Here is a 27,555-nt window from a genome sequence, read left to right on the forward strand (position 1 = left end):
TTGCAGTCATCACGGATACACCTCTTCAGAACCCTGCAAATAAAATATTCGCTATTGCTGCATCATTAGCACATCTACCGATTAGAACCACGCCATCTCAGTTCTGTGGAAGAGGAGTCGTGCTGCTTTATATAAAACAAGTTTGAGTTTTCTAGAACTACTTTCCTGTAGAATTGGAGAAGTGGTTTTTGAAGTCGGGTCTTATCATGAAAAGACTAACACGACAATAAATATGTATTGATAAATGAACAAAACAAAAATTGTGAATGGCAAATGAATCTTTATTTCATGTAGCTGGTGAAGAGCAACGTGGCAAACAAAAGAATGCAACTTCAAAGTGTTCATCAATCAAACATACGCAACCTACACACTGTAAAGGTGAAGTACGAGGTCGGAGGACATCATAAATAAGATTGAGGGAGTAGACAACATAGCGTGCCTAATGCAGAGCAGCTTCACGGATTCACTGCAGCTTTTGTCCTTTTTGTACAGTCGGGAACTTATGTGATTCTTAGAAGAAAAAAGAAGTAAAAAGTGAGCCCCGTAACTGTGTGCGTCATAGTACGACACTTAAACAGTAGCTTACGAGGGATGAATAAAAGAGGGATTAAAAGGATAGGACTAAAAGGTATAGATATAGAGAAAAGGGAAAGGAGAGAACGTGGTGCAGGGACAGTAACATACGGAAGTAAGTAGAAGATAGGGAAGATGGACACGCTCGCAAGAGTCTTAGGACGGAGCACCACTCAGCGAGAGCTCTTGTCGGCGTCAGAAGATGGCGTAGGAAGAGCCAGTCGGCCAGAGCTGCGCTGTCGTCGGAGATCACGGGGGCACAACAAGTCGGCACGAAATCCAGAGAGCGAGTCATAGTCGTGAAACTCTGCAATGCATTGCTAATACGACACATTTTAGGAGACCTTTGCTCTGTGTTCCTCTTTCAGCAGCTTGTCCCCTGCGCAAAAGAGGCAAGAAATAATATTAGAAAAACGTAATAGCTTGTACCCCGAAGCTGCATTTTTATTTACTAATAGAGGTGCACACATTCATTATTAATTTTAGCGTTCAAGAACAGACACGGTCGAATTATTGAGCTTTGACTATTTCGAAACATGTTTGGCTCAGGCACTTGGGCAGCTGACCAGGCATAAGGTTCTACAATTTTATTATCTCATTCCACGAATCATTCCCACAGCCAGCAATTCTTAATTGGGGGGATTCAATCCTAAAATAAAAATAATCTAATTGTGTATCTGCTGTATTTTTATTTCATATGTTTGCGTGTTTATACGACACTCCATGCATTCTCGCGTACATGCAACTTTCACAGAGCATGACCCCCTCCTTGATCCCCTGAAGGTGGGCTTGGTTGTTAATTGGTATTGTTACCGGGAAGATTAAATCACCGACAGCGGGTCTTCCAAACGGCCCAAAGAGCGCACCGTCATGCAGGCCAACAGGGGAAGCTCGAGAGTCCAACCCACAACAACCACGTTGTCGTCTTCCTCCTTTTGGGTGCCATTTCAGGTGTGCCGGAGCGACAGTTCCATACACGTATCATCACCCCGGCCGATAATAAACCGTCTTGGTGCCTGTTAAATGAGCGAGTTCGCGGTGTAGGGCTTGAGACGAGAAACGTGGACCACTTCCGTTCTGGGTGCAGCAGCCGATGAGTTTGTGGTAGCGGCTATCTCGTAGGTCACAAGCGTGACCTGACGAAGGACTCGGTAGGGCACAGCGTATCGCGATAGTAGTTTCTCACAGGGGCCAACAACTCGAGATGGGAGCCACAGGAGAACAAGAGATCCTGCAGAAAAAACGGCGTTCCTATGTCAACGGTCATAAAAAGACTTTTGTACTCTCTGCGACGACAATAATCGAGCACGAGCTACCGCGCGTGCCGTGAGGGCATGGCTGATCGCATCCTGAGCGTAGGAAATGGAGGATGGGTGTTCTGATGAAAGCAGTGTGTTGAAGGGCGGTAGGGGATGACGTCCGAAGAGTAGATAAAATGGGGAGTACCCTGCTGTTTCATGACGCGACGAGTTATAGGCGAAGGCGACGAAAGGGAGAGCCATGTCCCAGTCAGTGTAATCGGCAGATAAGTACATAGAAAGCATGTCTGTCAATGTGCAGTTTAGGCGCGCCGTAAGGCCGTTAGTCTGAGGGTGGTAAGAAGTGGTGAAGTTGTGACGGGTAGCACAGGATCGGAGTAGATCATCAACCACGCGAGATAGAAAGTAGCGACCATGGTCTGTGAACAGGTGAGATGGAGCGCCATGCTGCAAAGTAATGTCATAGAGCAGGAAGTCGGCAACGTCGGTTGCGCAGCTGGTTGGTAGCACTCGAGTGATTGCATACCGTGTAGCATAATCTGTTGCCACTGCAATTCATTTATTTCCAGTTGTAGAAGTAGGAAAGGGACCTAGCAAGTCCAACCGCACTCAATAAAACGGCTCGGCTATAATTTCATTAGGTTGAAGAAGACCAGCAGAGGGAGTCTCAGGCTTCTTTCGGCGCTGGCAGAGGTCGCAAGATGCGACGTAACGGCGAACGGAGCGGTAGAGACCCTTCCAGAATACTCGTCGTCGAACGCAGTCGTAAGTTCTGGAGACTCTTAGATGTCCAGAAGTTGGAGCATCCTGGAATTGTCGCAGAACATCGTTTCACAGGTGATGTGGTACGACGAGTAAAAGTTCAACGCCATCGGGGTGTAAGTTGCGGTGGTACAAAACGCTGTCTTGAAGCAAGAATCTGCTAAGAGAAGGGTCAGTATGACGCGATTGCAGGCGGTCAATGATGGTGAGCAGCGATGGATCTCGGCTCTGTTCGTCGGCCACGTTCAGGAAGTCAGTGATGGCTAAAACGCAGGCATCGGATTCCAAATCATTGGAGTTAGGTGGATCAAGGGGGTGCCGGGATAAGCCGTCAGCGTCGCTGTGCAGCTTTGCATATTTGTACACAACTGAGAACGTGTACTCCTGTAATCGAAGTGTCCATGAGCCGAGTCTTCCTGTGGGGTCTTTAAGCTTCGACAGCCACCAAAGCGCATGATGGTCCATGATGACTGTGAACGGACGTCCGTATTAGTACAGCCGTAGTTTCGCAATGGCCCAATACGAGGGCTCAGCATTCCCGCTCAGTGAAGGAATAATTTTTTTCCGCTTCCGACAGAAGGCGACTAGCGTAGGCTATCACACGGTTTGTGCCATTCTGTATCTGAGCGAGTATAGCACCATTGTCATGGCCGCTTGCATCGGTGCGAAGCTCTGTTCGAGCCGCTGGATCAAAATGAGTCAACACAGGTGGTGATGTGAGGGCGGTAATCAACGATGCGAACGAATGTTCTTGGTCCTTGCCCCAAGAAGAGGCCACATTCTTTTTGAGGAGATCCGTGAGGGGCCTAGCAATATCCGTGAAGTTGAAGACAAGTGGCGGAAATATGAGCAGAGACGAAAAAAACTGCGAACTTCTTGTGTGGTACGCGGAACCGGGAATTCTCGGGCTGCACTGACTTTGTCAGGGTCCGGTTGAACACCAGTGGCTTTAACAAGGTGAACGAGCAGTTTATCTTCCAGCGTCCAAATGAGCATTTCGACGAATTCAGCTGGAGACCAGCGCAACGAAAAACGTTCAGGATTGCCGAGAGACAAGACAGGTGGCTTTCGAAGAAGGGCGAGAAGACGATTACATCGTCCAGGTAGCAAAGGCAGGTCGACCGTTTTAAGCCGCGGAGAAGATAGTCCATCATACCTTCAAAAGTAGCCGGGGCATTGCACAACCCAAAAGGCATGACCTTGAATTGGTAAAAGCCATCGGGTGTGATGAATAATGTCTTCTCGCGGTGGCGGTCGTTCACCAAAATTTGCCAGTATCCAGATCGAAGTTCAAGGGACGAGAAGTGGTTGGCACCGTGGAGGCAGTTGAGCGCATCATCGATTCGGCTACAGGATAAACTTTCTTCTTGGTGATCCAATTCAGGTGGTGATAGTCGACGCAAAAGCGTCAGGTGCTGTCCTTCTTTTTAACTAAGACCACAGGGGATGCCCAAAGACTCGATGAAAGCTCAATGGCGTCTTTGCTCAGCATTTTCTCAACCTCCATCTGTATAACTTGGCGCTCAACATGTGACACGGAATAAGGGTGTTTGTGGAGTGGGCTGGCGTCGCCGATGATGATGCGGTTGGTTACGGCACTTGTGCGGCCCAGGGGACGGTCGTCGACGTCAAAGATATCCAGGTAGGAAAATAGAACACTCCGGAGCGCTGCAACTTGGAAAGGTAAGAGGTCGACGGATATCATTTTGTCGAGGAACGCCTCATATTGCGGTGTGTTGACAAGTTTTGCCACGGTCCTAGTGTCAGGGGTAAAACAACAAAATCGAACAATCGTCGAGGGTGGAAAGATCGGCTGAAGTGATGCCTTGAAGAAGAATATGGGTTGACGTAGAGAAGTTCAGAACTGGAAGTAGCGCCATATTGTTAGCAACAACCACTAAGGTATGTGGTAGTGCGATGTGGTGCGTAAGGGTCAAATCAATGAGGGGAGCGACCAGGTAGTCTTTATTAGGAATGGAATGAAAGGGCGACACAGGAATATACATAGGAGCCTGGGGCGGTAGCCGTAGAGACTCCACGGACCGTAGCCGAGTGCGACTTGGAAAAGCGAAAGCAGTGCGCAAAGACAATTCGAGCCGTAAGATACTGGTAGAACAATCTATGAGGGCGGAGTGAGTGGTTAAGAAATCAATTCCAAGCACGACATCGTGTGGGCAAGTATCGAGGACTGTGAAGAGAACGGACGTGTGGTGGCCGGCAACTGTAACGCGGGCAGTGCACATGCCAAGCACCGATGTTCGACTTCCGTTGACCACTCGAACAGTAGAGAACATAGCAGGTGTGAGAACCTTTCTCAGGCGAGATCGAAGTGGTGAACTCATTACAGATACTTGGGCACCAGAATCAATTAGAGCAGTAACGGTGTGGCCATCAACGAACACTTGAAGTAAATTACGTCTTGAATTTGTAACCTCTTGAGGGTTTTCGTTCCGAGTCGTCGACGCAGCGCCACCTCCAGGAGTTGCACTCGTCAGTTTCCTGGGGGATGACCAGAATAAGCCAGTGACGGAGAGCGGCGGCGTTGAGGGGAGCGTGATGGCCGACCCTGAGATGACGGCGAGCGGCTAGACCAGTTTCTTTGGGCGACGACGTCAGCGTAGGACGGTTCGAAGCGTGGAGATAAGAGGCGAGGGCAAGGGTTCTGAAGATGGTTATCCGTAAAAGCGGGTTGTGAATATTATCCACGGTCATCACGGCGGTCGACATTAGGATAGCTTGGCGGCAATGGTGGGAGATGTGCCCAACTCGAGAGCAAGAAAAGCAGATGGGTCGATCATCGTGCGTGCGCCACTCAGATGGATTTCGGTAGCGTGGTGGAAACCGAGGAGTCGAAGCTGCCACAGATACAAGTGGAGCAGAGTGGTGGTCAGCGTTGTGGACAGGATTGCTCATAGGCTGCGGCACGGGCCTGGCGGGCTGGGGAACCTGGACGCCCAAGTTAGCAAACTCTTGACGTACGACGGCTTGAATAAGCGAGACTGTTGCCCACTTGTGTTGTGCAGGGGGCTGATAGGAAGCGGGTGCCATGGCCTCCAGCTCGTGGCGAACAATCTTTGCGATATTGGCAGGAGGCGAAAGTGAACGGGGCACTGCGGAATCTTTCAAGACGAAGTCGCACCAGTGTTTGGTAGTCTCATGAATTGTTTGAGTTATTCGCCTGCTTTGAGCTTGTTCAAATCGTCAGCATTCAGATATGATGCAGTCGACAGTGGTACAGTTCTTACGCAATAGTATGTTGAAAGCATCATCAGCAATGCCTTTCAACACGTTGCTGATCTCTTCCGCCTCGGATATGTTTTTGTCAGCCTTCCGGCACAGTGGCAGTACGTCTTGAATGTACGTCACGTAGGACTGCGTTGATGATTGAACATGTGACGCGATTTCCTGTCTGGCTGCCATCTGATGGGCGACTGACCAACCAAACAAGTCGCGAAGGTTTTGCTTGCATGTGTCCCAGCTGGTTAATTCTTCTTCGTGCGTCTCGTACCAGGCGTGTGCCATACCCCGTAGGTAAAACAGAATATATGCCAACATAAGCGTCTCGTCCCACCTGCAGTGCTTGCTGACGCGCTCGAATAATGCTAGCCATTATTCGACGTCCGTGCTGTCCGTCCGGGAAAACGTGCCAGGGTCAAGAAGATGGGGGAGGGGGGAATTACAAATGATGGAGCCGGCGCGAATGGCGAGGCCTGAGTGCCGGTTTCAGGCGTCACGGCTGGACAAGGCTGGCGTTCACTGCTGAGTTCCAGAGCCGGGTTGTGTGAAGATCACGCACCTCCACCAAAAGATGTTACGGGGAAGATTGATTCACCGACAGCCGGTCTTCCTAACGGCTTAAAGAGCGAACCGTCATACAGGCCAACAAAAGAAGCTCGAGAGTCCAACCCACAACAACCACGTTGTCGTCTTCCTCCTTTTGGGTGCCATTTTAGGTGTGCCAGAGCGACAGTTCCATACACGTATCAGTACTTTGAGCTGCATAGAAACTGTATATGGAAGCTATGTTTCACGTGTAGTAGCAACAGCAGCACACTCATTGCGCCCAATTGCATTTTGTTTTGCTTTTCGTAAACTGTCTCTAATAGTGATCTGACCAAACCAGCAAAAAATGAAAATATAAAACACAGGAGAACTTACCTTCTCGTTGATACAGACGGTCGTCTAATGGAGGTATGCTTCGCCGTAAGTTTTGGTTAAGGTAGCAAAGATTGACCGGAGAAAAAGCCACTCTAAAGTACGGCGAATGCAGCGCATCGAAAGTTTGTCATTACGTGTTCTTTCTGCTAGCTTGTCAAGCTTTCGTGCCACGCTTGAACTGATGCGGTGTGCGAGTTTCATCGAAACACTTCAAAGCACTGGTGTCCGCAATAATTTTTAAAGCACTCGCACGGCGAGTATACGCACACCCGAGGGCAGGTAATTCGCTGGCTCGTGCACGAAACACAACACATTACGGCACTGTCGAGCGGTCATCTTGGCACCACACCTGCCAGTCCCGGCGCCAAAGTAACAGCTGCCGAACCATTCGAAGACAGCTCCGTAGTAACTGCGTACCACCTCTACCGAAAGAACGTGGAGGTGGCAGCCTAATTAATCGAAAAACGCCATCAAAGCAAGATGGGCTCCGCCATGGACGTCATTTTCACGCGGAAACTTCAGTCGAGGGACGATTTAAGGTAGCTCGTTCACTTCCTTAACAAACTCGAGCAAACGCTTCAGATTTTCATAGGTGAAGGAAACATTTCAAGTGAAGGGCCGTTTGTGAACGGGAAAACGCCACTCGAGGAGCGTATCAAGTGAAGGGTCGAGTCGAGGAGCATTTATGAATACGGGGGTGAGTTCTCAAAGACAGCTCATTGTCTGACGTGAGGCTACCGCTAATCGCAATGTTCCAAGACTGTTGCGCCGCCTAACGGAATTCAGAAGCGTTCTCTCGAGGATGATGAGTAGGCAGATGCTCCCAACGCTTCCTTGTTGGGCGGTGCCAGCCTGAGTGTTAACAGGTTAGCAAGAAACGAACACAAACTACTTTGTATGTTTTGTGCATCAGTGAATATAACGGACCATCTGTGGCACCATCAACGTAATTTGTTCTTACGAGATGCGAAGTTTTCGTGAAAATACGCGGCAACTTGTGCTTTCGATTATATCCTGCAGAGTACACATATCAGCTTTGCGAGGTGTTCTGCGGACACTTTAGTTGGTTTAATGTTAACGTCTCGCCATTTCAGTTAAAACTCGCCTTATTTTCCGTGCGTAAACATTCGTCAGTGCTTTTGCAGTGCATGAATTTTATAGCATTCATTGTAATCGGAAAGTAGCGCAGGCTCTTGACTTTCGCTTCCAAACCATGGACTACGCTGCGTCGCCTGTTTTTGCGTTCGTTGATAGATGGCAGCACACTGTAAGCGATTCCTTTCTTGGTGGGTATTGCAGCGAAATGATCACCGCACCCCAAGATAAACGTGGTGAGTGACGCCGTGTTGGTGTTGTGCGTAGTGGATGATGCGTTGTAGGCGCTTCGCCGGAGAAAATTTCTCAGATTACTTTCAGCAGCGATGTTCAAAGAGACTGTCTTGATGTCGAGGATTTTTCACTGGACCTAGATGGTGGTCAACGCGCTGAGAGTGACAGAGATGATGAACGATCTGCTGCTAGCTCACAAGCATCGAGTGGCCCTCCAGGGGCTGTCATGCGTTAATGTTATTTCACAATCGTAAGTCGCTTTAATACTATTCATTGTATAATACCCTTCATCGAGCTTAATATAAACGCATTCTTTTTGTGTGTGCATTGCATGTAGCCCAATTACAGTGGATACTACAAAGCACCGCATGCCACCAACACGCTCGAGCTTGACCAGCGAAGCGAAATGATTAGAGCAATGAAATGTGCATTTACGATCACAGTCCACGCTAACTTCTCCTGCACTTCACCTGTGCCATGCGAATGACGTTGTTTGACAAATTTTGACAATTCTGACGTTGCGAAAATCGTGCGCGTGTATTCGTTTTGATATCTCTGTTTCGATCGCCCTGATGAACTATGCAACATCCGAGTGCAGCGAATGCAGTGACTGTTGGAGTCTGATCATGACTATGACAAGAGCACTACTTAAAGGAAGTTAAAGGTACACTAAAGCTAACTATTAGGTCGATGTTGATTAATGAAATGGCGATTTAGAATACTCGTAGTGTTACTTTTGTGCCAAGGAAGGGCATTTCTTGAAATAAAATCACATTTTAGTGCTCCGCATCGGGTTAGCACACTTTAAATACCCCCCTCAAAGGCGGACCGACCGGACTCTCTAACGTCACTGTTGCCATGCACAACGTTGCCCGGCTTTACTGCGCTAGTAGCAGCAGACCGAAAGCAGCGGGAGCCACAGCAGCAACAACGGTCATTGATCAATTTTTCGTCATTGCCTCCGAGGTTGCAGACGCTTTTCCTTCAACTGCACTCTGCTAGATGGCACCACCTGTCCAGTATAACAACGCGAAATTTGAATTTCGAACTACTCATGCTATTCCCCATAGTCCGGCAGTTCTTTTTTTTCATGAATCAAACAGAAACGAACAAGTAGAATTTTGTTGCGTCTGTTGATGTACGGAAGGTTCTTTATTTAGTGCTTTTAAATCGATTACTAGTGATTAACTGTAGACTGTTCTTCTGTTGTGGTTGGTACCATATTGAAAATGTCCTACTGCGGCAATTGTGTTCCTGTGCATTTACCTTAATTTCTCGGCTAGTATGGCACTGTTGTTGATAATATTGTCGTTTCAGATGTTGTCACACACTAAGCTTTCACTCTGATATAAATTGTTATTTGACTTTAGTGTCCCTTTAAGTGCTTTTGTTTCGCTAAAGACGCAGCTGCATGATGCTTACAGCGCAAGTGGTGACGATGGCGTAATAGGTTTGCAAACCATCACTACGTTAAACAATCGGTCCTGTGCAGCCACGATGCTGCACTTCTTGCTAGTAGCCCACTACTGCTGCAAATGCGCCAGGCAGGCTCGGCACGAATTATCTCGAAGTGCCATTCAGTTCATACCTGAATTCTAGTTCGCGCAGTTTCGTATAGCACGCAAAGGATTATGCAAAGCATCGTTGATGCACGGTCAATCAGCTGACACCACCTTTTGCACTACGGCAAAGGTGAGTTCACGAACAGTTCCAATTCTTTGAGAAAGTACTTTGGTTCAATATACATTCACATGATGATAAAGAGTTCATCTGGTGAAAGCAGCACGGGGAGTGCGTATGTGCGTCCTATCTTCTCCCATCCCAGTTCATCGGTTGATCATCCTCCCGCAGCCATCTTGGATTGCATGGTGCGTCACTTATACACTTGGGCTTTGGAAATGACAGTGTGTTTTAAGGGCAAAGCTACTTATAGTTTAGGGCTATCCCACGCTCCTTTGGCAGTGCAGCCATTCAACCATATGCACAGACAGACAGACAGACAGACAGACAGGCAGGCAGGCAAGCAGACGGCCGTCTTGCCGCACTCATCATGTTGACACAATGGATTAGCTGTGATCTTGCGTACACTTCGCAACGCTTCTTAAATTGTAGTATTTTTTTAGCGGTCATTACCAGATATCGAGATGAATGGACATGTGGTGCACACTCGCGTACAATGCGTCGTCGTATGCAATTTCGTGTACACTATGGGAAAGAGATTTATCACATACGTGAAAAGCATGCCATGTTAGTCATGTCTGTGTTTCTTGTCAGATACATACGCTATGTGCTCCTCTTACCTTTCTCTGGTAATTTCTGGCATGTATTGATTCAAACTGGTCACAACGAGCAACCTGACGTAGACAGCTAGATTTAAATAAGCGAATAAATACCTCTTGTTTGTCCGTAAATTATTTGCCCTTGTGAAGAATGTATTGCCTGTGACGTTGTGCTGAAACAAATGCAATCAGTGACTACTGTAATCGAGTAAATCATTCATCCGAACCTTTTTGAAAGAGAGTCATTCGCCTTTTGTGAAATGTATCAAAGATTCCTTGTATCTGCATGTCACACCTGTGAAAAAGAAGTATCCATGTTATGTAGAACCAATGAAAACAATCCCCAAGCTCACCGTCTTCCGCCGATAAGGAAAGACCTTTTTAACATGATGGACAAATGGCTTATCGATTCTCGTTGGTCGACTTCACATCGAATGTCTGTTCTATTTGTTGTTTCGTACGTCCATATTCTCTGAGGTGTGTTGACGAACTGAAATGACGACAAAAAATAATGAAAACATAAACGTCGGTTAATTAGGTCATTTAATAAATCAATCAAGTTATGGTCATTCAATCAATTATTTTATTTCACATTTCAAAAAGCATGCAATATTGTCAATGTTAACGTCCGAGAGCTGAAGTGTGAGTGTTCTATCTGCAATATCAAGTTACTTAAAAAGCAATCAGATAGGATCGCTTCATGCAATTGTACCCTAAATGTGTGCCACTATTGAGGTTGCGCATCATGAAAATGTATGAGAACAATATAAATATGGCACATGGTCACTGTTATTTAGCTCTGTTGTCACTGCTGCTACTCTACAGAAGAATAGCCAAGCATATAAAAGTTATTCTCACCGCACAAAAGTGGACATAAAAAATTCCACCATCTCTCACTCAAGGAAACCGCGAGTAGCATGAGAAGCAGCGCATAGATTCACCTGAAGTTTCATTCATCAATGCTACCTTGTCCGATGTTAACGCTTCCTCACAAATGCAGCACACCATGAATTCATTGTAGTTTCTGTTGCTGTTACTCGCCCCGAAACCTTGTTAGAGCATGGTACTTGGGGTACTCTCTAAAAACTAAGAGAGTGCTGGGCACTCTCTTTGGGAGAGTTCTTTCTTGCGCCACATTTCACTTTCTTTTCCAGAGTAAGCCACATCTTATTGACGCAGAATCAAGTGATTGCCCCATAACGGGTCAAAGCCCTCCGCCTCAACAGAGTAACATAACTCTGCCCGAAGGAGAGTACCGAAACCCCTCCGAAGAGAGTAGCAGTATATCTCCCGAAAAATATAGCAGAACTCGTTAACAAATTGACATTGTTAATTGTCTTGACAGATTTCCTCATGCGCAGGTTGTAATAATTGCTAAATACAAGCACTACGACAAAAAAACTGAAAAAAACATGAGTGAGCAGCGCTCGAACTGACGACCTTTATATGCACTGCAGATTACTGATTTCGAGCCCAACACCCTAACCACTACAGCACATGAACAATCCTTCTGTTCTTTTATGCATGAAATCATCATCAGTGAATCAGTGACGTATGTATTACGTGCTTCATCAGAAGTCAGGCAAACACACACAAGCGTCAAGAAGGGGAAGCCAATCCAGAATGGGGTCAAAAGTCTAAACAACGCTGCGCGCTTGAGCAGCTGCTTCTCGGAAGATCGATCTCGTCGACCATGGGGACTCGGCGTGTCTATCAATTATGCGACTTTTCCATAATGAATAAAGTACCAACAATATAAACAAGTCGTAAGGAGTATTATCAGTCAGACTCTTTTTGAACGGAAGGAACCTAATACCTTGAGCTGTGATTGGAAGTTCTTTTCTTATTGTTGTTTTAGGATGTCCCAAAAATAAAAAAGCGTCACGACAATGAATAAAACAATGCTCTATAGTCTCAGGTTAGCTGCAGAGTCTACAATTCACTGTGCAGGGTACGTATATTGATTTTTCATTCAGCCACGTTTTCACTGGCAGCGTGGAAGTGTGCAGTTTAAAGAAAAATGTTTTCGCTGAAGGAGATAGACACATTCTACGTACACAAAATATTACATTGTGACCAGGCAAAAGCGAATATGGCTTTCGATGAACAGGTTCGGGGAAAAGGTTATTCAAAAGTGCAGCAGTTAGATTTGTTCTGTCAATAGTATACAAATACTCTAAGGTAAACCTGGCTTTCAAAAAACTGACAGTATCAACAATTTCTTTTAGGAATCTCCGTAACGGCAATTCCTTAGCAACGCTAGTTGTGACATGAGTAAAAGGAAGGTGGTAACATAGACGGTTACGATGAACCGCTAATAGAAATGGGTGGCACACATCCTTGAGGTAAAAAAATCGCAACACCAACTGTCGCACGAAAAAGTGCATAAGGCCGAGGCCACCCTTTTCAAGTGGACGAAAAAGATTGTTTCATCTCATGGGTTCCCTGCAATAGCTCCAAAGAAAGCAGGCAAATATCCTATGAAAGGCTTGAATGTGTACCCGAGAGCAATGCAACACCTGCAGAATATAAATAAGCTTTCATACAAAGAATATATTGCACGCTTTCGCTCTGGCGAAAACGAAAAGCTCCCGTCCGTGCCATGTTCCCACCTTTCGGCTGATCGTAGTTTTCGCAGAGGTCCAGTGTGGGCCGCTGTTACGATAGTTATCGAGAGGCACACCAAGGTAATTCATAGGAGTTGCATTCCAATGAATATTTGTGAAGACCGAAGAAGTTTGGGCCCACATGCCTAGCCAGAATCCACTACTTTTATCAAAATTTATGCTGGCGCCAGCGACTTCACACAAACGTAAAGTAGTGTTGACTTCTTCTTGAACGCTGGGTTTATCAGCGTAAAAGAAGGCAATGTCATCTGCATTAGCTAGAACTTTACCGTCCTCCGCGTCATATCGGCAGCATCTTATGCCAGACTTTAGAAGCACACCTAAACATAATGGTTCCAGATAAATTGAAAAAAGCAAAGGTGACAGCGGACATCCCTGGAGTATAGATGAATTTAACTCTATTATATTGTAAAGTGTGCGATTTACAATTAGCCTAGTTGTGCACTTTTTATAACAGAGTGAGATAACATTGTATAGTACATCACCCAACTGCAGGTGTCTTAGGAGCCGGAACAAAAAAGCATGCTGTACCTTATGAAATGCTTTTCCAAGGTCTATTTAAAGGAGGGCTACTTGGTTCATGCTACCATCAATACACTCAAGAACTGAACGTGCAATATGAATGTTTGTCTGTTTAGAGCGACCGCGAATCACACATGTTTTGTGTTAATCTAGACATTTATTAATCACTGTCTGTTCCCGATTTGTCAACAATTTAGCAAATATTTTGTAGTCAACGTTAGATAACGTTATAGGCTTATATTCGGTATCTCTCTTTAATGCGTCAGGATCAGCACTTTCTGGGAATGGTGTTGTATGGTGCTGTTAAAAGGAGGAAGTTCACCACCTTCATATGCCTCTTTAAAAAGTTTCTCAACGAAAGGTATCAGAAGTTCCTGATAATCTATGTAAAATTCGCCACTAAGGCCATCAGGGCCAGGAGATTTGTTCTTCTGCAACGTTGTTACTTCAAATCTCATTTCCTATCCGGTTATGGGCCCATATACAGTGAGTCTATCATCACCTTGTAACGGAGGCACTAGAACAATCAAATGGTCAGCTTCTTCCTCAAGATTCTCCTGAAGTTCAGCCGTGGTGAACTAATTTTTGTAATAAATTTCAAATGTGGCTCTTATTTCACATGTCTCTGTGCAAAGAGAACCCCGCGACCCAATTAGCAGTATCTGTGTAGAAAGTGCATATCTCTTTTGATCTCCGAGGTATTTTTAGTGGATTCCTCTTCAGTAAAATGGGTAACACGGTAACGAATATTTGCTCCTCCGTAGAAATCTGTATCATGTTTTTGTATCTGTGCTCGAATCACAGTGATCTCGGCTGTGTACAATCCCGGCTAGTGACTTTCAAAAGCATGCAGCTTATGAGGTAAATCATAAAGATAGCGTTTTTAGCTTTTTTGCGCTATTTCACATGAAATACTACTTGCCTGATACTTAACTCTTTCTTTGAACCTTTCCGATTGAGGGGAAATTGGCAGCTGTCGACACTGTGTTACCTCCTGCTCCGATTGTCCTACTATTTTAACAAAACGCTCTTCGCGCAACAACTGTACGTGAAGTTTCCATGTGTCTTCCCAAAAAACGGTCACCTAGCAATGGTCTGTAAAAAATATGGCTTTACAGCATTATTAGGAATGTAAGACCAAAGACTTAGAGATGCATACACATGGTCAAGCCGAGCATGAAAGATGCCTTGAAAGTGCGTGAACTTCACTGAAAACGTGCATGCGCTCCTACATTCATTAAATTGTGGTCATTCAAAAATTTCTGCAGTAAAGTAGCACCTGAATAATAACAATTTGTTATATATGATTGATCTCTCGCGTCACAAACACAACTGAAGTCTTCGAAAACTATCAAAGCTCTGTCATTGTTTAGCAGCGAAGTTATAGAGAGGAAAAAAGCATTCCTGTCATTCAATTTGGAAGGAACATAGACACAGATAAACCTCCATTTATGGGTATGAAAAAAAAGTCACAACAAAGAAGGCGTCCTTCCTCGTGAACAAGTAGCGACGCCAAAGTATGATTAAAGTGTTTTCTGATAAAAAAAAACATCCAGCGGATGCACCACGTGCTAGGCTGATGTATAAATTGCAATCTCGGAAACCTTCCAGTGCGAGATGGGTGTCACTAGCAGCCGAAATCTTACTCTCTTGCACTGCAACTACATCAATGTTGTAGTGCTCAAGCACGTGGTGCGACTGCCACTGATGCCTTAAGTTCCTCGAGTCGTCACGTACGTTGAGTGTCGCTACACAATTGGCAAACGTTAGCACGGTAGCCGTTTTGATATCTTGAAGCTTTTGTAGGTCACCTTTAGTCACAGGACAACCTGTGGCTTTACCTCCTTTGCACTTTTTAGGAGCATCTTCTTGAGGACGCTGGCATAGGTGGCGCGTCTCTCGGTCCCCAAAGGAGGTGACACGGGCACCACCTGAGCACACTTGCTTTTTCGTGTCTGGTGCACTTGTTGCTTCATCGGTACCGGTGCCTGACGCTTTCTTGTCTGACCGCTATCCATTGCTTCTTGTTCCTCTTTGTGAGGAGGCTTGTTTTTAAGGTCTTCCAGGTGGTGTTCTCCTGCAACATTGCATTCCTTTATGCTTTCACTGGCGTCGTTAGCGCTGTTATTTTGCGTGCCGAGGGTATCCATGTACAAGTGTTCAGCTTCCTTTAGGGCACCTTTCGCTCCTCCCACCGCTTTTCCGGTCGCATCAACTACCTCAGTAGCATCCATAAGATCAGCCAGATGTTGCTTTTCTGTGCCTTGGACAGACCGGAGTTTGTTGGCATAAGTCGACACGCAGGCATCCGACGAGTGACCAAATCGATGACACTGCAAGCACCTCTGTGTTTTGCACTGTCGACGGACATGCCCCCATTAATTGCAACGAAGACACAGTGGAGGCCTATCGGAAATAAGTACGAGGCGTTGGTGACCATATATTGACATAAGGTGGGGTGTTGAGCTAACAGTTATGGTGTCCTTGAGGTCTAAGGCAACGTCCCTATTTGTTGGCATCCATTGTTCTATTCCTGCACATTTCTATTTCTCTTTCTCAACGGACTTCACAACACCGTAAGCTTGGAACGCCTCTTAAACACGTCGCGATTCAAAATGAGGTGAAAGCCTAGATAGATAGATAGATAGATAGATAGATAGATAGATAGATAGATAGATAGATAGATAGATAAAATAAACGAAGAAAATGTACTGGATTTTAAAAATGGTTCATTGGTTCATTTTTAATAAGCTTTAACAAGGTAGAGAAGTCTAAATAGGCACACCAGGTCATGATTTTATAGTATAGAAACTAAGAAGAAGATCGCGCCCACATAGAGTGGAAGGAAAGACAATTTCTAGCATTTTTTCTATTAAATTCGTGGGGCAGTCTCCCGTTCCAAGAAGAACTTTCAGCCTATTATTCTTGGTCTCCGGATCTAGCACCATGCACTTCAGCCCTTTTACATGGAGCTCACCACAAGTGACGAGTTTCTGTTTCGCCATGCTGCTTGCACATGTAACCATCCATACATGACTCATTTGATACTGGCCAACTTCTATTATGTCCGCTGCACTCACCACTTCAAGCAGCGCGTCACGGAAGTCTGGGGCACGGTACGGCCTACCAATCAAGTCACCATGAAGGAAAACGAAACGTCTATTCGACACGTTTTTTTTTTCACAATAAAAAAGGAACGATTACCGCAACCAGATCGCCTTTCTGCGGGTGGATTCCGTCGTTGGCCCGGCGGAACTCTTCCCACCACGGGGAAACATCGCCGCGCCTGCGCCGGACAGCCCCGTCCACGAAGAACCATCATGGAAAGCAGCGCCTCAAGTGCCCCTCCCCTACCACGTGGTCAACCGAGTGACGTCAGCGGACACGCTTGAGCTCCAGCATAAAACCCGGAGCCATCTTCAGCAGTCTTTCAGTGGGCTTGGCAGCACCGTGTTCGGGTGGTTACTCATGAATTTCTACTTTTTCGTCCAGATCGCCTTGCTGCGGGTGGATTCCGTCGTTGGTCCGGCGGAACTCTTCCCACCACGGGGAAACATCGCCGCGCCTGCGCCGGACAGCCCCGTCCACGAAGAACCATCATGGAAAGCAGCGCGTCAAGTGCCCCTCCCCTACCATGTGGTCAACCGAGTGACGTCAGCGGACACGCTTGAGCTCCAGCATAAAACCCGGAGCCATCTTCAGCAGTCTTTCAGTGGGCTTGGCAGCACCGTGTTCGGGTGGTTGCTCATGAATTTCTACTTTTTCGTCCAGATCGCCTTGCTGCGGGTGGATTCCGTCGTTGGTCCGGCGGAACTCTTCCCACCACGGGGAAACATCGCCGCGCCTGCGCCGGACAGCCCCGTCCACGAAGAACCATCATGGAAAGCAGCGCGTCAAGTGCCCCTCCCCTACCATGTGGTCAACCGAGTGACGTCAGCGGACACGCTTGAGCTTCAGCATAAAACCCGGAGCCATCTTCAGCAGTCTTTCAGTGGGCTTGGCAGCACCGTGTTCGGGCGGTTGCTCATGAATTTCTACTTTTTCGTCCAGACCGCCTTGCTGCGGGTAGATTCCGTCGTTGGCCCGGCGGAACTCTTCCCACCACGGGGAAACATCGCCGCGCCTGCGCCGGACAGCCCCGTCCACGAAGAACCATCATGGAAAGCAGCGCCTCAAGTGCCCCTCCCCTACCATGTGGTCAACCGAGTGACGTCAGCGGACACGCTTGAGCTTCAGCATAAAACCCGGAGCCATCTTCAGCAGTCTTTCAGTGGGCTTGGCAGCACCGTGTTCGGGCGGTTGCTCATGAATTTCTACTTTTTCGTCCAGGTGGGTGACAAACATTCTGTCTGCTCTATTAGAGACGATTCGCTCACTTTAGTAGTGCTGCCGGGCCCACAGAGTCTGCTTTCTTCATTTTGTGATTGTTTTCTTGTTATTAGGCTACTGCTGTTAACATCAGTTGATGTGGAGTTAAACCCTGGACCCCGCTCAGACTCAGAGTCTGGTTCAGAAGCCACTTTCAATAGCCAGCTCCTCAAGAAAATTCTAAAGGAACAAACTAAGACGAATAAAGTGCTCACTGCTCTTTCTGAAAACTTAAAACACGTAGAAACTACAGTAAGCAACGTACAGGAAAGATTGACCGCCATGGAAAAAGAGTTAGCTCGCCTACAGCAATTTGAGGATAAACTCGCCGAGCATGAGGTGATGACCGTAGAAACAAACAAACTGGTGCGAGAGCTATCAGTTAAGGTAGAAGACTTGGAAAACAGGAGCCGCCGGAATAACATAATAATCTATGGCGTGGAAGAGGGTGATAACGAACAAAATGCAGATTTACAACAGCGTATTGTTAAGGGCATTTTTAAAGACATCCTCAAGGTGAATGTTACATCTGTAGAACGCATGCACCGAATCGACAGGAAAACACAAAATCGAGAGCGGCCAGTAATTCTTAAGCTGTACACTTTCTCTGAAAAAATGTTAGTCCTTCGTAATTGCAACAAACTGAAGGGAACAGCGATATCGATATCCGAAGACTTTTCCGCACGAGTTCGGGACCTGCGCAAAAAGCTATAACAATCAGCAAAGAAAGATCGGGACAATGGTGCTAAGGTCACTCTTGTATTCGATAAACTAAAGATAGATGACGACTTGTACGTAAGGGATGAAGCAAAAAATGCAAGAGTTTCCATAAGAAGGGCACGTCACGATGGTCGCGCGAAAAGCAACGCGTGACACCCGCAAGCCGCCACACCGTTTTCATTGGTATGTTTGAATGCCCGTAGCATTGTTAACAAAACTGACAAGCTAGAAGAATTGTTATTTTCGTACACTCCTGATATTGTCGTGATAACTGAAACGTGGCTACACCCAGACATTCTTGATTTTGAAATTGTTCCTTCTTCATACTGCCTACTTCGGTCAGATCGTGACGGTCGCGGGGGCGGTGTCGCCATTGCAATAAAACGTGGTTTGCAATATCGTAGAGAAAAGGGGTATCGCGAATCACGAAAGCGTTTGGTGCACAATATTTGCTCACGATGCTCCAGTACTGATCGGTGGCATCTACAGAAAGCCAAATGCGTCTGATGATTACTTTTTACAAATACATGGCTATCTGGTTGATAAGGTTACCCCCCGTACCAAATTGATACTTACTGGAGATTTCAATCTCGCTATTGACTGGGAAAACTTAACAAGTACTAGAAATACCGCCAACAGCGAGCTATTATACGATTTAATGTTCAATTTTTCATTGTCCCAGTTGGTCCAGGAACCAACCCGAATTCAAGAAAACACTCGCTCCATACTAGACCTAGCTTTTCTTTCCGATAAGCTATCCGGTAAAGCCACTGTAGAAGATGGAATATCTGACCACAAAATGTTAATCATAACTTTTAACCTTGAATGCTTAAATACCGAACCCGATGGCACAAATTCACGGATAGCCGTGAAAGACTACACTAGAGCTAATGATGTTTGTGTTATTGATTACCTCGACACAGCACTAGAGACTTTTTCTCTAGAGGAATGTGAGGGTGTTAATGGTATGTGGATTCAACTGAAAAAAATAATTACGTACTGTGAACAAAATTTTATCCCAACGAACTAAAACGCACACAAAGAAAAACACCATGAATCAATCGCCCTATTATTCACCTTAAAAGAAGGGTACAGAGAATGCGTAAGAAAAAGAGGAATCCAATCATCCTAAAGGAACTTGCATCTCAGCTTAAGGCGGAAATTAGAAATGCAAGATAAACTTTTTTTTCACATACGTTATCTCGCTTCATGACGGATCAGCCGCAAAAATTTTGGCGTTTCTTGGCACGGCCTGAAAACCCAACAACTGAAGTAGAAATTGAGCGTACTATCGTAAAGGACGCACAGACCGTTTCCAATGCTTTCAATATGTATTTTCAGTCGGTATTTACACGAGCATGCGCACCAAGCAGCCCTGTTGCTCCGATGCATCCTTTTTTAATGCCCGATGTCGTTGTCACTACGGAAGGTATTCTGAACCTGCTGTTGCAGATCGATGTTAAGAAATCAGTGGGTCCTGACAATATTTCAAATGTATTCCTTCGACGCTACGCAGAGCAACTATGTCCCTTCCTTGAAGCAATTTTTAAAGCATCCCTGCTAACAGCTTCTTTACCTGCCGACTGGTTGTGTGCAAAGGTTATTCCAATTCATAAAGGCGGGAGCAAGCTGTCCATAGAAACATTCAGGCCTATCTCGCTAACTAGCTGCTGCTGTAAATTATTGGAACATGTAATCAACAAGGCAATAATTACTTATTTAGAAGACAACAACTTATTGCACCCAAACCAACACGGATTCCGTAAAAACCTGTCTACCATTACTCAACTCTTGGAAATAACGCATGACTTCGTAACTACTATTAACTCACAATTGCAAACCGACTCCATATTTACAGACTTCGCCAAAGCTTTTGATAAGGTGCCTCACAGTAAATTCATTGACAAACTTGTGTCTATTGGTATTAACAGTAACATAATAGCATGGATAAAAATGTATCTATCAAATCGAAGCCAGTATGTAACCGTAAACAACACAGCCTCTGACTCATTGGAAGTTTTTTCCGGAGTACCACAAAGTTCTGTTTTAGGACCCACCTTGTTCCTAATATATGTTAATGATATCTATATGTGCCTTGAGCCTAACGTTAAAATGAGATTATTCGCTGACGACTGCGTGATCTACACCACTATCCGCACAACTGATGACCAGCTTAGACTTAATACCACACTAGCTAATATTGCATGTTGGTGTCTTGAGTGGGGAATGGAAATTAACGTGTCAAAAACAGCTTACCTTAGCATAACTCGCAGAAAAACAATCCAGCATTTTAGTTACAATTTGGTCGGCACAAACATTGCAAGAAACGACGCTGTTAAATACTTGGGCGTTACCTTTACAAGTAAACTGAAGTGGGATGCACATATAAGCAGCACATACACAAAAGCCTATCGCCAGCTGGGGTTCCTGCGTCGAAAACTTGCATTGGCGCCTCCTAATGTAAAGATGATAGCATATAAATCTCTCATAAGGCCGATCCTCGAGTACGCCAGCATTGTTTGGAACCCCCACCAAAAATATCTTTCCGACAAATTAGAAATGATCCAACGCAAGGCCCTTCGCTTTATCTATTCTAAGTATTCGAGGCATGACAGTGTCACTGAGCTGCGCAGGCGGGCATGCTTGCCGACCCTTGCAGCCCGTCGCCGTGTCTCTTCCTTAAAGTTTATTTTTCTTTTGTATCACAACGGTTTAAACATAGATAAAGACAACTATATAAAGCCGCCTAACCATCACTCCCGTCGTACCAACCACAATAAGTGCATTAGACCATTTTTGTCACGCTGTGACACTTTTAAATATTCATTCTTCCCGTCAGCAGTGGAAGAGTGGAACAAATTGCCACGTGAATGCGTTAATCATTCCTCTGTAGATTCATTTGTTCGGAATGTAGAAAGCCTGTTTTATGAAGACTAAAGGCAACTTTTTTTTATGTTTGTGAGCGCTTCCTCTGTAGATTCATTTGTTCGGAATGTAGAAAGCCTGTTTTATGAAGACTAAAAGCAACTTTTGTTTTTTTTTATGTTTGTGAGCGCTTCTGAACACACTGATCACAGTACCCCCTGCTGATACCTTGATGTTTTGTGACCTGTCCAAGATTTTGTACAATTGCTTTCATCGTACAAGTTTTATTTTCACCATCATCTTGTGATTCTGTTTCTTCCGCTATGTGCGATATTGCCTGGTTTGTACGCGACTGTGTATATTTGCTCGCCCACCCTGTATGAGCCTGAGAAAGGCTTACAGTAATAAATAAATAAAAAAAAACCAATTTTATCAACGATATTAGCACTGAATTGCTAAGTGGTTAGTCATTTCTGCCTACAAAATCGCACATGTGAAGTGTACGCTAAACAATTTCGTTTTTATTTTTACTCCCTTGAACATATTTTTGCTCATTCTTGTTCACGTTCTACGACTAAACCCACCTTACTTCTCTGCAGCCATACCGTACGTTAGGCTTACAGCACCATCACCCATGTGCAATGGTCGTAGCGAAAAACATGAATATTAATATAGGGAGATTGTCACAGCCAATTGAATTGAGTTTCAATCGTGACCGATTGAACGAGGTAGTATTGGCTTATTTCGCTACTCAGATCCAAGGCTAAAAAGTGTATATTAAGGGCTCCAATTGCCTTCTAGAGCGCTGAATTCACTGGTGCACGATGAAAACGCTGTTCCTTTTGTTAAACATCTCTAACATTTGAACAAACAGACGCAGTACGTTTTACCGCATATATGTGTGGTTAAGATAGTGCTAGTCACTCGCGGTGTGCCGACGCATCTAAAAGTAATCAAGAGCAAGAGTATAACCCCGTTTTACTCTCTCATGCCTGGAATGTATATGGGCATTTCACTCTCTCAAAAGAGAAAGGGTAGGAAGCTGTTTCACTCTCTTGTTTCATACAGAGCAAAAACGAATTTCTCTTTGTCTGATGCTTTTCGGGAGTACACGAACGCCCTGAAGAGTGACTTGGCCTTTTTACTCCTGCGATATCCTCCGCAATTTTTAGAGTGTAGTCACCAGGCCACACGTGAGGACGTGTGTTCATCGCGCATCTGCAGAACCTCGTTCACCGATGCCATTAATTACATAATTGCTGAGAGAGTGTAAGACGGACCGGCCACCTCGTCTCATCCAGCTCCTTACACAGGGCTGAACGCGGAAGCGCAGGAACGCGTTCTGGCAGTTGCGCATGCGGGGTAAGTGGGCAAACAACTCGGATTGAGCTCGACCATAAGGTGCTTCTTATATAAAAATGTTTATAAGGATCATGCGTGTTGTGTACGCATAACTCATTTAGTGGCAGCCGATTTGCTGGCTAGAAGCGTTATGAGGACCAATAGAAGAGAGTCGTTGTGCGGGACGCGTCATCCGTACGGTCCGTTCTCTTCTTGATGCGACACTGCGGTCGCTCATGGCCACAGACCTTATTCAAGTGAATACACAACCCAACATATCATGAAATTGAATTTCATTTATTGCAGTCGGCCGCACGCATTTTCTCTCACAGTTTCCGCGTTGAGCAATTTATTACGACGTGGGATGACTTTTTTGTATAAACTGAGAGTAGTTGCGGACATATTTATGACCTACTAGACAAGCCGATTACACTGGCATGTACAGTCATTAGCAACCTCAGCTCGAATGCTGCTCAGCATGCCCTTAAACAGGTTGTTTGAAGCTAGGGCCCCGAAGCTTTGGGATCTGTGGCCGAGATATTATCCTTGCATGCGGTCATACTACCCAATCATCCCGAAGGTTTGCGCCGGCAAGATCGCGCAGTTGTTGGCGGCTGGCATCAGTAAATGTAGTCCAGATCGCGCGTCGAAGCGCTCGTGTAAAGCATGTAGACGACTGTACAGAGTAGCTCATGATTCGATGTAATGTAACCACTCATATTAGAACAGCTGTGCCAGTTTTATTGTCCTCTATTGCACACGGCGTGGTGGTAATTTGCGCATCAGACACAGTGGTCATAGAGGTCATTAATATTAGTACTCACGTTACGCTTCACTTTAACCTGGGGAGTCATGCACATGTAACGTTTGTAACGTTTGCCACATTTTGAAATTAAATAACGACACTGCCACGGCCATTGACATTCTTGTGGCATGATTGTTGCAAGCATTTATTTTTTAACAAATTGAGGCACTTGCGTTACTTTGAAGTAGAGTCTATGAAGCCATCTAGATTGCCTTGATTCGATTCCGGCTCAAATATGATTTTCAGCAATGATACTGTTTTCCTTCCAGGTCCCGTACGAGTTTACGAAAACTGTCACCACCTCTGGCATATACGTCACCCAGCGCCTGACACCGATCCGCCTAGTGCGAACATAAAGAAACTTTGTCTACTACTGTTCTCTTCGTCTCCTTCTTCTCGTTTGCTGCTTGATCACGTGCGCACTGCATGCGTTCTCCCGTTACGCCACTTTGCGTACGTTCAATGCAATTACTCGAATGGGTGATGCAACCATTTCAGAGGAAGGGAAAGAGAAAGAGGCAAACAATATAAAAAATACAAACGGACAGACAGACGGAAGGACAGATAGACAGACAGACACATATATAGATAGATAGATAGATAGATAGATAGATAAAATAAACGAAGAAAATGTACTTGATTTTAAAAATGGTTCATTGGTTCATTTTTAATAAGCTTTAACAAGGTAAAGAAGTCTAAATAGGCACACCAGGTCATGATTTTATAATATAGGAACAAAGAAGAAAATCGTGCCCACATAGAGTGGAAGGAAAGACAATTTCTAGCATTTTTTCTATTTAATTCGTGGGGCAGTCTCCCGTTCCAACAAGCATTTGAAGAATTGAACGAAGACTATTATTAAAAACACTGAATACATGGTTCAATTGTGGTATACGTAGCTAAAAAAAACGTACAGTACAACGCGAGCCATCAAGTCAGCCAATCAAGAGCAACTAAGACTTGTCAAACAAAAACAAACAATAATACTTGCAGGACGTGTCCATCGCATGGAAAATGCCGTCTTGGCGTTTAATGCTATGTACGTTATAAGTACGGGACAACAGTAACTGACCTGCTTCATATCCAAAGACACGATAGTCCTCGTTCTATTAGGCACCACGATTGTAACATTGGTGAAGAAAATGGCGAATATGGCCACGACAGCCTCTTTTTTCATGCCAGTTCACTGTATATTGCCACACTTTGAATACGAAGCTTAACGTAGCCGGTAGTGCATACAGTAGAAAACGCAGCCCAGCTACCTCTCTCTCCACTTTGAAACAATAGGAAATTGGAGTATGGAGATGTTGTGGTCACATATTTTTGGAAGAGGGTGACAATGTTGCATTTTAAGCGGCATAATGTACACGTATAGCCTGCCTAGAGCCTGCCAGTGTCATGCGAAGGTATAACCTTCGCATGACACTGGCTTATCCACAACAATATTTAGTATTGAGGCTGCACCCATAACTTGTGAAATAGACAATGCACAAGTACTGGTCTGAAATACAAAGGCAACACGAAATCAAGGGAAATGTCTGAACAATGGGAAATAGAGGTAGAGTGACCACGCATGAATTCACTACTACAGACTTCGGTTGGCTGACTAGGACAAATATTTGGCTGCTAATAAATCTTTCTAGAATTTATGCTAGCTTTGCGAGACACAATCCTAAAAGAAACATGTACATATGAGTCGTGCATGACGTATTTGTAGAACTGTCAGCGCCAATCACGAGAGAATATGCAAGGAAAAGTTTCGCGTGTGGCGTTTGATGAACACGTCATAGGAAGAGCAAAAGGGCGGTCCTCTTGAAATTGAAAAAAAAAACTATAGTGCGCTTTTAAATTCATATTGCGAACGAAACATAGGTTACTTCGCTTACGATTTAAGATGGCGCCTTCAGCAGGGTAAACCTGTGTGGTAGCATTGAAACCGATAGGACGTGCGTACGTGCAGCCTTTTCCGCTTTCACCGGATGAAGTGATAGCTGCACTGAAATAATGGAGACCAAATTACTTTCCGAAATTACACTTATGTGCAAAGGTTATATTTCTTCTCCCTACCTTGAACATATGACGCCTTGCGAAAACCTGTGTGTGCAAGAGAAAACTGTCCGAACTAGAATAGACGTATGAAGTCGGTGGCAATCGATGTATAATGTAGCAAGCCTGCCTGGAGGATCTGCCGCCGCAGTAGACCACCAGCGAGAAGCGTTATGACTGCTGCATGGGGCTGAATGTTTAACATGGTGATACGTTTTCAAATATGTCACATCTTAATTACTTGCGAACTCACGAATAGGGAGTGGATTATTCAACGGAACTGAATTATTACCCATAATATGCAGTAGCGCATGTGTGCCAGCTGCCTACCATTTTCTGCTGTCAAATGTTGCCGGTTCTATCAGCATGATCGAAATCAAAGTATTGACAAGAATGCGCACGGATGCTTTTCACAATATTGAATTGTTCTACGTCAAAAAGATGCAGTGATACCAACTATTATTCGGAAGGTACCACTGAATAACGTTCAAAGCTAGCAAAGGGGCATCGACCCAGGGAGTCCCTTCACGTGTCACCGCTCTAAACAATTAACATCGGTGCTCAAACTCGAGCGCGCTCTCGACAAGCCCTGGTTCATAATGGCCACAATATTTCTACTGTAATTAATGCAGAAGAAAAACTATCTATTTCGTTTTTATATCGCTGAAGTATGTCATAACCTAAACACAATCAAAATCATTAACGGATGTGAATAATATTAACGCCCCGGAGGACATGAAATGGACTTTAATCCTTGTCAGCTTTCTTTAACAGCTAGTTCGTCATCGTCGCTGGCACTCGCAATGCGGTTACAGCCTTACACATTCAGTGAAAAATTCTTGCCGTCAAGATGTTTTATTTGAACATCACTCTTGAAAGCATTGATAAAAGTTGCCTAGGAGGAACGATTTCGACCGCTACGAGTCACATTGTTAAATGGTCGTGGAAAACCATTCGCTCTCAGACCGGTCCACAAACAAATCACTTGCAGTGTGCTGGAACCTATCAACAAGAGCGCATTTTGCTTCAAACCGGTCAACGAGCAAATCGCTTACAGTGGGCGAGAACCAATCGACAAGCCCACATTTTCCTCTCAAGCTGGTCAACAAGCAAATCACTTGCAGTGTCCTGCAACCTATCAACAAGCGTCCATTTCGCTCTCAAACCAATCAAAAAGCGAATCGCTTGCAGTGTGCTGCAACCTATCAACAAGTGCATATTTCGTTCCCAAACCAGCCAACAAGCGAATCGCTTGCGGTGTGCTGCAACCTATCAACAAGCGTACATTTTGCTCTCAAACCGCTCGACAAGCGAATAGCTCGCAGGGTGTCGCAACCTATCAACGGGCGCACAAAAACAAGCGGCAGAACTCAGGCCATTTTAAATGGCTTGCGAGCCCGTGCGATATCGCGCCTACATCGCCTACTTCAGTGCAATGCAATAGCACTGAAGAATGATCTATTCAATTCAAACCAGGTGAGTTAAAGTTGAAATGTCAGACGATGACATTTACCTAGCCATTGCGCCTACAATAAACGTGGTGCAGCTGATATGCGACCGCTGTCGGCTTATATAGAAACGGTGAACTGCCTCATATTTTTGTGAAAACTTCTCGTATCGCGAGAATAATACGTCTTTTCTGTGATATGAAGGGCAGGGTTTGTTCACTGATGCAAAAAATATGCGCAGTCGCAGTTTTCATTCTGTGCTAACGCGTTCACTCTGAGGCTAACACAGCTGCAGAAGGGAGCATCGCCGTAGTGCCGTCATCGTGCTGACTTGTCACCCACTTCGAGAGAACGCTCTTATATTTGTCTTAGTGGAGCTACAATGTATGGGCACTGCAAATGCACGTTTAAGGGTCTTTAAAAATTCGCTGAAGAGGACGTCCTGGAATTACT

The 27,555-nt window shown here is 45.2% G+C and overlaps 1 protein-coding gene across 3 annotated transcripts in view; it reads right to left on the reverse strand.

Annotated features, from left to right (window-relative positions):
• Positions 1 to 298: 298 nt before the first annotated feature.
• Positions 299 to 27,555, reverse strand: part of LOC142772017 (uncharacterized) — a 90,661-nt gene continuing 63,404 nt past the window's right edge. The window contains exons 1-4 of one of the 3 annotated variants that reach the window (XM_075874085.1): positions 24,681 to 24,823; positions 10,714 to 10,850; positions 10,588 to 10,655; positions 299 to 952 (exon numbers count right to left, since the gene is read on the reverse strand). In XM_075874085.1, coding sequence (XP_075730200.1) covers positions 909 to 952; positions 10,588 to 10,655; positions 10,714 to 10,850; positions 24,681 to 24,785 — 354 coding nt within the window. In that variant the 5' untranslated portion in view covers positions 24,786 to 24,823 and the 3' untranslated portion in view covers positions 299 to 908. Of the gene's footprint in view, positions 953 to 10,473; positions 10,534 to 10,587; positions 10,656 to 10,713; positions 10,851 to 24,680; positions 24,824 to 27,555 lie in introns of those variants that run through there. The other 2 variants (XM_075874086.1, XR_012886238.1) reach the window with 2 other exon arrangements.

Source organism: Rhipicephalus microplus, chromosome 9 (assembly GCF_043290135.1).
Source record: "Rhipicephalus microplus isolate Deutch F79 chromosome 9, USDA_Rmic, whole genome shotgun sequence".
Lineage (NCBI taxonomy): Eukaryota > Metazoa > Arthropoda > Arachnida > Ixodida > Ixodidae > Rhipicephalus > Rhipicephalus microplus.